Here is a 10,411-nt window from a genome sequence, read left to right as displayed (position 1 = left end):
TCAAGCTGTTGTTCAGCCTCTCGGCACTGGGTGCCGGCAACAGTCTGCTAACCCTGGGGTTGTGAGTTCAATCCTTGAGGGGGCCATTTAGGAATCTGGGGCAAAAATTGGGGATTGGTCTTGCTTTGAGCAGGGGGTTGGACTAGATGACCTCCCCAGCCAAATGCAAATAAATGCTTTGTTATTGTCCTTCAAATCTCACCTTAAAAATCCATCTGGCATGTTATCCACAGAGCCCAGCCTGCTGATCACAACCAAGCAGAGACAAGCTGTGGCCAGGGTGGGTGCTGAGAGCCATTGAAGCAAACTGTGAACTCTGGATATGATGGTAACCACATAAAGCCAGGCGGTGTAGCAGCCCTCCCCGCCCCAGCACCTCTGGCTGGGGCTATTCCCCTTCTCCTTCTTTCCTTTTCCTTCTCTCTGTATTCCCAGTGAACCCCCCACCCCCAACAATTCACATCATTAACACAGCTGGGACATTTCTTCTCCACATTCATTTGTTTGTATGTTCCGTCCTCTTCCTCTTCCTTAACACAAATGTGTATGAGCCCGTGTGTTTATAAGAACAAAACCCTACCAAAACAAAGTGCTCCACTGCACACACAGACATCCCTCTGTGGAGAGGGTGAGAGAGGGAGAGAACAAACCACACATGGGAAATGTTAGCCACAAAAGGTACTGTGGGGATAAGGGTGGGGAAAGGGCCTAGGCAGAACAGAATTGAAGAAATTGGAATAGGACATAAGAGAAGAGAAGAAACTGGAATAGAATAGAATAGATATCCCCTTTGTCTGTTTGTGTCTGGACTCTAAGAACGTCAAGGCAGACATTTTCTCTTTCCCTGTTCAGCACCAGCACAGTGAGACCCTGACCCCAAGTGGCATTACAATGATAGAAATATACACCACTCCGAATGACTGTGAGTCACGTGGGCTGTGGAAGGAAGGGTGAGCATTGCAGCTCTAGGATGACAGGTCTTTTGGTTTCAGTAACTCACAGGCATTATTTCTCTCCCCTACCCCAGGAATGAGTCCCATGTGGGGCAGGTCAACCACACTGTGGTGACTCTTTTCATCCTCTTAGGGATCCCCAACACCGATGGCCTCCAGACCATCCTCTTCGTCACCTTCTTAGACTTCTACCTCTGCACCCTGATGGGCAATCTGCTCATCTTCTCAGCCATCCTTGCCGATGCCTGCCTGCACGCCCCCATGTATTTCTTCCTCTGCAATCTCTCTATTGTGGACCTTGGATTCTCTTCCATCAGCACCCCTAAATTGCTGGCCAACCTCTGGGCCAAGAGTAGAACAATCTCGTTGGGCGGGTGCATGTCCCAGGTCTTCTTCTACCACTTCCTGGGCAGCACCAAGTGCCTGCTCTACACCGTCATGGCCTACGACCGGTACGTGGCCATCTGCCACCCCCTGCGCTACCTGCTCATCATGAACCGGAGGGTGTGCGCCCTCCTGGCCGCCGGCACCTGGATCACCAGCTCCTTCCACGCCACCATCCTCACCAGCCTGACCTTCACGCTGCCCTACTGCGGGTCCAATGTGGTGGACTATTTCTTCTGCGATATCTTCCCGGTGGTCAAGCTGGCCTGTGCGGACACATACATCATCGAGACCGTGACCTTCACCAGTATTGGGGTGGTGCCCACGACCTGCTTCTTCCTCATCCTCGCGTCCTACGTCAGGATTGTCTATTCTATCCTGAAGATAAACTCGGCCGAAAGGAGGTGCAAAGCAGCCTCCACTTGCGCCTCGCATCTGGCGGTGGTGAAGCTGTTCTTCAGGCCCTGCGCCCTGGTCTACACGCAGCCCCAGCTGAGCAAAGTGCTGGTGACCCCTATGCAGCTCTTTGGCTATGTGGTCACGCCCATGCTGAAGCTGGCCATCTACACGCTGAGGAACTAGGGGGTGAAAGCAGCTCTGAGACTACTGAGAAGGGGTCAAACGCCTGCACGCTGATGTGCGGCAGCTGCAGGAGTAGCATGTGGGTTTGCTTGGAAATACATCGACAAATACATATGCATGGCTGGTTCGTGGCTTTTGTGAACCTCTGTCTCTCCCCATCCCCACACAGCCCCATCAGTCTGGATCTCTACAAATCATAAAAATGCTCCTAAAAATACCTACCTGTTTTTGACATGCAGTATGGGTGATATTTTCAAAGCTGCCTAAGTGATAGGCACAATAAGTCTGCACTAAAATTAATAGGAATTTGATATCCAAAGCTTGTAGCTGACTTTGAAAATCTCAGCCTTATTACACAGATCTGCGGAAGGAAGTGCAGCATCTTCTAAACATGTAAAAGGGAAGGGAAAAAAATTCCCTTCATCTTCTGGCATGAACCCCAGCTCACCAGGCACCTAGGTAGTTGCCTAAAGCTCCTGGGTGAACAGTTGGACTTTTCAACATACCCTGAGGATCAATGGATTTGTGATGAAATTTGCAAAAACCACCTAAGTGATTTGGGGACTTAACTCCCATTTTCAAAAGTGATGGAGGTATTTAGGAGTCTAATTCTGACTGAATGGCAGTGGGATTTAGGCATCTGCAGACCAGATTTTTTAAGGTGTTTAGCCACTTACTTTCAATGGGAGTTAAGTACCTGACCTATATAGAAGCTTTATGTATCTAGTGGGATTTACTAAACCTCTTTGTAAAGCTAGACAGTAGGTCAGATTTTTAAAGATCTTTAGGCACCAAGTAGGATTTTCAGAAGCATTTTCTAAAGATTTTCTCATTGAAATCAATGAGAGTTAGCTATCTAGAGCCAGGTGTGACAGTTACAGCAATTTGCTGGATAAACCTTATTGAATTAAGTTTAATCCCTTTGGGGTCCGTTGTATTAAAAATACAATTGTGTATGTGTTATTGTGGATTGAACGTAACTTTTCTTGGAGACTGACTAATGTAATCTGGGGAAATGTTAGGAACTTCTAAGAACTGTTTTGGACAGTATGTGTGAAGGGGGCCAGGACATACTTGGGAGGTCTTTCAAAGCTATGTCCCAGGGAGCAAAACCGATTTTCTACTGATTACCTGGTCCTGGAAACCCCAGATCAACCCCCCCATCCTGCATAAAGCATGGACTAAACTTGTTGTGATGGAGCTAGTTCTGAGCTGAGGCTGTATTAATCATCTGACAGAGTCCATGGTGGAGCTGGGGTGATCTCTGCTAAGTTTATTACTATGCACGTAGGAGCTTTTATTAACATAAGAACATAAGAATGGCCATACTGCGTCAGACCAAAGGTCCATCAAGCCCAGTATCCTGTCCTCTGACAGTGGCCAATGGCAGATGCCCCAAAGGGAATCATAGAATCATAGAATATCAGGGTTGGAAGGGACCTCAGGAGGTCATCTAGTCCAACCCCCTGCTCAAAGCAGGACCGACACCAACTAAATCATCCCAGCCAGGGCTTTGTCAAGCCTGACCTTAAAAACTTCTAAGGAAGAAGATTCCACCACCTCCCTAGGTAACGCATTCCAGTATTTCACCACCCTCCTAGTGAAAAAGTTTTTCCTAATATCCAACCTAAATCTCCCCCACTGCAACTTGAGACCATTACTCCTTGTTCTGTCATCTGCTACCCCTGAGAACAGTCTAGATCCATCCTCTTTGGAACCCCCTTTCAGGTAGTTGAAAACAGCTATCAAATCCCCCCTCATTCTTCTCTTCCACAGACTAAACATCCCCAGTTCCCTCAGCCTCTCCTCATAACTCATGTGTTCCAGTCCCTTAATAATTTTTGTTGCCCTCCGCTGGACTCTTTCCAATTTTTCCACATCCTTCTTTTAGTGTGGGGCCCAAAACTGGACACAGTACTCCAGAGGAGGCCTCACCAGTGTCGAATAGAGGAGAACGATCACATCCCTCGATCTGCTGGCAATGACCCTACTTATACATCCCAAAATGCCATTGGCCTTCTTGGCAACAAGGGCACACTGTTGACTCATATCCAGCTCCTTGTCCACTGTAACCCCTAGGTCCTTTTCTGCAGAACTGCTGCCAAGTCATTCAGTCCCTAGTCTGTAGCGGTGCATGGGATTCTTCCGTCCTAAGTGCAGGACTCTGCACTTGTCCTTGTTGAACCTCCTCAGATTTCTTTTGGCCCAATCCTCCAATTTGTCTAGGTCCCTCTGTATCCTATCCCTACCCTCCAGCATATCTACCTCTTCTCCCAGTTTAGTGTCATCTGCAAACTTGCTGAGGGTGCAATCCACATCATCCTCCAGATAATTTATGAAGATATTGAACAAAACCGACCCCAGGACCGACCCTTGGGGCACTCCACTTGATACCGGCTGCCAACTAGACATGGAGCCATTGATCACTACCTGTTGAGCCCGACAATCTAGCCAACTTTCTATCCACCTTATAGTCCATTAATCCAGCCCATACTTCTTTAACTTGCTGGCAAGAATACTGTGGGAGACCGTGTCAAAAACTTTGCTAAAGTCAAGGAACAACACGTCCACTGCTTTCCCTTCATCCACAGAGCCAGTTATCTCATCATAGAAGGCAATTAGATTAGTCAAGCGTGACTTGCCTTTGGTGAATCCATGCTGACTGTTCCTGATCACTTTCCTCTCCTCTAAGTGCTTCAGAATTGATTCCTTGAGGACCTGCTCCATGATTTTTCCAGGGACTGAGGTGAGGCTGACTGGCCTGTAGTTCCCAGGATCCTCCTTCTTCCCTTTTTTAAAGATTGGCACTACATTAGCCTTTTTCCAGTCGTCCGGGACCTCCCCCGATCGCCATGAATTTTCAAAGATAATGGCCAATGGCTCTGCAATCACATCCGCCAACTCCTTTAGCACTCTCGCATGCAACGTGTCCGGCCCCATGGACTTGAGCACGTCCAGCTTTTCTAAATAGTCCCGAACCCCTTCTTTCTCCACAGAGGGCTGGTCACCTCCTCCCCATGCTGTGCTGCCCAGCGCAGCAGTCTGGGAGCTGACCTTGTTAGTGAAGACAGAGGCAAAAAAAGCATTGAGTACATTAGCTTTTTCCACATCCTCTGTCACTAGGTTGCCTCCCTCATTCAGTAAAGGGCCCACACTTTCCTTGACTTTCTTCTTATTGCTAACATACCTGAAGAAACCTTTCTTGTTGCTCTTAACATCTCTTGCTAGCTGCAACTCCAGGTGTGATTTGGCCTTCCTGATTTCACTCCTGCATGCCCGAGAAATATTTTTATACTCATCCCTGGTCATTTGTCCAATCTTCCACTTCTTGTAAGTTTCTTTTTTGTGTTTAAGATCAGCAAGGATTTCACTGTTAAGCCAAGCTGGTTGCCTGCCATATTTACTATTCTTTCTACACATCGGGATGGTTTGTCCCTGTAACCTCAATAAGGATTCTTTAAAATACAGCCAGCTCTCCTGGACTCCTTTCCCCCTCATATTATTCTCCCAGAGGATCTTGCCCATCAGTTCCCTGAGGGAGTCAAAGTCTGCTTTTCTGAAGTCCAGGGTCCATATTCTGCTGCTTTCCTTTCTTTCTTGTGAACAGACAGGTTATCATCAAGTGATCCATGCCCTGTCACCCAATCCCAGCTTCTGGCAAACAGAGGCTAGGGACACCATCCCTGCCCTCGTGGCTACTCGCCACTGTGGACCTATCCTCCATGAATTTATCTAGCTCTCTTTTGAACCCTGTTATAGTACTGGCCTTCACAACACCCTCTGGCAAGGAGTTCCAGAGGTTAACAGTGCGTTGCATGAAAAAATACTTTCTTGTGTTTGTTTTAAACCTGCTATCTGTTAATTTCATTTGGTGGCCCCTTGTTCTTGTATTATGAGAAGGAGTAAATAACACTTCCTTATTTACTTTCTCTATACCACTTATGATTTTATAGATCTTTATCATATCCCCCTTAGTCGCCTCTTTTCCAAGCTGAAAAGTCCCAGTCTTATTAATCTCTCCTCATACGGAAGCCGTTCTATACCCCTAATAATTTTTGTTGCCCTTTTCTGAACCTTTTTCAATTCCAATAGATCTTTTTTGAGATGGGGCGACCACATCTGAATGCAGTATTCCAGGTGTGGGTGTACCATGGATTTATATAGAGGCAATACGATATTTTCTGTCTTATTATCTATCCCTTTCTTGATGATTCCCAACATTCTGTTTGCTTTCTTGACTGCCACTGCACATTGAGTGGATGAATTCCAAGAACTATCCGCAATGACTCCAAGAACTCTTTCTTGAGTGGTAACAGCTAATTTAGACCCCATCATTGTATATGTATAGTTAGGATTATCTTTTCCAATGTGTATTACTTTGCGTTTATCAACATTAAATTTCATCTGCCATTTTGTTGCCCAGTCACCCAGTTTGGTGAGATCCTTTTGTAACTCTTCGCAGTCTGCCTGGGACTTAACAATCTTGAGTAGTTTTGTATCATCTGCAAATTTTGCCACCTCACTGTTTATCCCTTTTTCCAGATTGTTTATGAATATGTTAAATACGACTGGGCCCAGTACAGACCCCTGGGGGACACCACTATTTACCTCTCTCTATTCTGAGAACTGATAATTTATTCCTACCCTTTGTTACCTATCTTTTAACCAGTTACCAATCCTTGAGAGAATCTTCCCTCTTATCCCATGACTGCTTATTTTGCTTAAGAGCATATTTTTTAATGTTTTTTCTTTATTGTTTTTACCTTAAAAATAAAATACGCTTACTTAGGAAGAACTGTGTGAACTTAAAGCTGAGGCAATTACACTGTGCACCACCCCTGGTGGGGGGGCAGGGAAGCAAAGTTGGGCTGCTTAGGTTGGCTGGCTTTTGAGGGAATAATGCAGTGAAAGGAACTGCTCAGCCTGGAAAGGCCCCATTGAGGAGGGAGGGAGATGTGGGTCTCCGCCCAATAGCTAGGGAGCTGGAAGCCTGAGAGAGATGCTCCTGCTGGACCACTAAGGGGAAATACAGGTGCAGTTGCTCTGAACTGTGACTAAAGGCTGGGCCTAAACACCAAGGTCCATTTGAAAATCCCACTACGTGCCTATCTGCATCTTTAGGTGGTGATAAACCTTTGGAAATCTGGCCATTTCTAATTGAATTTCAGTGAGAACTGGGCTCCTGAATGGCTTGTGAAAATGGGACTTACTCTCCTAAGTTAATTAGGAGGTTTTGAAAATTTTACTCGCTACATAGATAAAGCTAGAAAGATAAAAAAGGAAGAAAAAATGCTAATAGATTTAACCGAGGTGAGAATGGCTACACTCATCACACAGAATGTATTTTGGATCTGTGGTGCTTATGTATTGTGTCTTCTGCGCCTCTTGCCTTGAATTTTGAGTAACATGCAATATGCATAGAACCGAAATCTGGGAATAAAAGGGGAATTTTTTTCTTGTTTCCTGCCCCAAGCAGTTGTGTCATTGGAACTGGTCATTCAGTTTTCTGTGCTTTTTCTAGTTGTTCAAATTAAAAATAAATCCGGAAACCAGTGTCTGGAGAGGGCTGGGCCCATTTATGAGACTGACAAAGAACAAGTGAAATTTTAGAGAACAGGAAAAATAGCTGGACTTTAAGGCTGGAATTTCCAAAGGAAGTTAAAAGTCTATGTCAGTTAGACACCTAGCTCCTGTGAAGTGCTTTTGAAATTCCCAACCTAAAGCAAAAGTGTGAGATGAACCTGGGTGTGCAGCGGGTCAGCTCACCGGTTCTATACCAACTTCCGTCCTAAACCATTTTAGACTTGCACAATTAGCCTGACAAACTCATCAGTACATGTTATTATTGAGGCCAAGAGCTTAGTAGATTTCAAACAAGGATCAGAGATTGATCCGGATAATGAGAACGTCTTGAGTTATATAAAAGCCAGTCATCATCATCATCATTAAGGACGAATAGTAAATTTTCCTTTGAAGCTTTTCTTTGGTGGAAAATTGGGTTTTCAATGGACCTGCATGTTAGGATATAGATATTCAGACCTGTCTGTAAAGACCTATACTCTAAGAATTTAGGTGGTATTCTTATCACTTAGCTAGTTCTAGAGGTATAAAAGAAAGAATCAAAATCACTGTCTGCTGGTGTTTGAGGCCCTGGTCTTAGGCTAAGGCCTCTGGCTAAGCAGCAGAGGCAGCCATAAGCTGGGAAGCAAATGGTCAGAGCCTCACATCCCAAACTTGTCACATTGAAATAAGGTGCTATTGGGCTGCTAGGATACAATCCTGTCCTGATAATGCCTATCGCCTCCAGAGAAAGGGAAGTGCCTAGAAGATGTAAAAGGAAACTTAGTTTGATAACATCCTGTCTGGCAAGAACTCACTTATCAATAGCTGGGATGTGAAATCCTCATTTCTGTGTTTGTTCTATCACTGTAGTCCCCATTTCCCTATTGACAGGTTTCAGAGTAACAGCCGTGTTAGTCTGTATTCGCAAAAAGAAAACGAGGACTTGTGGCACCTTAGAGACTAACCAATTTATTTGAGCATGAGCTTTCGTGAGCTACAGCTCACTTCGGTATGCATCCGATGAAGTGAGCTGTAGCTCACGAAAGCTCATGCTCAAATAAATTGGTTAGTCTCTAAGGTGCCACAAGTACTCCTTTTCATTTCCCTATTGTTTGTCTGTATAATCTCTGTCTGGTTCTGTGATTGTTCCTGTCTGCTGTGTAATTACTTTTGCTGGGTGTAAACTAATTAAGGTGGTGGGATATAATTGGTTACATAATCATGTTACAATATGTTAGGATTGGTTAATAAAATTTCAGGAAAATGATTGGTTAAGGTATAGCTAAGCAGAACTCAAGTTTTACTATATAGTCTGCAGTCAATCAGGCAGTAAGTGGGGGGAATGGGAACAGGGAATGGGGGGGGAAATTGGAATCATGTTTTGCTAAGGGGAGGAATGGGAACAGGGACACAGGTGTAAGGCTCTGTGGTGTCAGAGCTGGGAAGGGGGACACTAAGGAAGGAAACTGGAATCATGCTTGCTGGAAGTTCACCCCAATAAACATTGAATTGTTTGCACCTTTGGACTTTGGGTATTGTTGCTCTCTGTGCATGCCAGAAGGACCAGGGAAGTGAGCGGGTGAAGGAATACGCCCCCTAACACTGCACAGGGGTAAACATCACCCACTAGACGGGAATGTGAACCTCTACTACTGAAAAAGTGCTATTGCTTACATCAACCCACAATGAACTGGGCACCAAGGAAAGTAATACTGCTGGGCCAGAACAGTTTAGGAATTTCACTACATACAGCTTTGGCCACATGGCCTAGTGGTCTGGCTCCATTCTGGCAGGCACTGTGCAGTGTCAGTCCTTGTCCTAAAGAGTTTATAATCTAAACAGCCTTAAGGAAGTGGGCCTAGCCCCATTTTACAGATGGGAAACCAAGGCATGCACAGAGCAAGTGACACAGGCTGTCTGAAGTCCCACTCCAGTGCCTTCACCACAGACCCGTCCCTCTTTGGGAATCGTTGGGGGTTATTTTTCGTAGCACTGACGTGCCTATGGGCCCCCTTGTGCTATGTGTTGCACAGAGAGAGACTGCGTGGGCCCTGAGGACAGGACATTCTAACCTGAGATAAGACACAACAAGTGTATGTGGCATACTGGGGGCGGGGATGGGGTTTACAAAAATAAGACCATGTGGTGACAGACGTCATTTTATTTTAAGAGTGGAAGAGCTTTGACAGGAATGTGTGGAACAATGTTCTGATGCTGTTTGGCCATTCCTGTGTCCCTAAAACAAGTCAAACACCTCGGATTCTGCCCCAGGACCCCTTATTAGATGAGCCTGAGATTCTGTTGTTTTCCCTTCTCCCTCTTGGATTAGTATGTCAGAGCCACACTCATGGACCAGGACCCCAGTGTGCCAGGTGATGTACAAACACAGAACAGCAACACAGCTCCTAACCCCAAGCTGCCCATTCCATCACCTCCCATTGTCAGAAGCAGACCCCATGCAGTGGTTAGAAAGCCTATTTCTCTGGCTCCCATGACTGAACCCCTCCTCATACTCCTCCCAGTCAGTAATGACTTTAGCCTCACAACCCTGGGTGTCGTGCAGTAGGGAAATGACCTGCATGGGGAAACCGATGCCAAGGGACTTGCCCAAGGTCATACAGGGAGTCTGTGGCAGAGCTGGAAATAGAACCCAGCAGTCCTGACTCCCAGACCACCCTGCTCTTACCACGAGACATGACTCACTTCCAAGAAACAGAAATGCAACCCAAGAGTCCCTAGTGCCAATCTGGGCATCTCTAGCCATGAGAGCATTGGAACAAATTCCAATAGATCCCAGGAACCTGGAGTTCAATTGTTAGACCCCACTCCCCTCCCAGAGCCAGGGACATAACCTAGGAGTCCTGATGCTCATCTCCAAGTCCCTCTCTCCCTGTCCAGTTCTCAGGCAGCTCCTGCTGGCCGCAGGATAA

The 10,411-nt window shown here is 45.9% G+C and overlaps 1 protein-coding gene across 1 annotated transcript; it reads left to right on the top strand.

The window, feature by feature from the left end:
* The first annotated feature begins 1,157 nt into the window (after window positions 1–1,157).
* Window positions 1,158–1,919, top strand: LOC140897095 (olfactory receptor 10D1B). Its single transcript, XM_073309400.2, has one exon. The coding sequence runs from the start codon at window positions 1,158–1,160 to the stop codon at window positions 1,917–1,919; it is 762 nt and encodes a 253-aa protein (XP_073165501.2).
* Window positions 1,920–10,411: the final 8,492 nt, after the last annotated feature.

This window comes from Lepidochelys kempii, chromosome 13, assembly GCF_965140285.1.
Source record: "Lepidochelys kempii isolate rLepKem1 chromosome 13, rLepKem1.hap1, whole genome shotgun sequence".
Classification (NCBI taxonomy): domain Eukaryota; kingdom Metazoa; phylum Chordata; order Testudines; family Cheloniidae; genus Lepidochelys; species Lepidochelys kempii.
The sequence above is the reverse complement of the archived record's forward strand: the minus strand, read 5'-3'. Positions and strand labels throughout refer to the sequence as shown.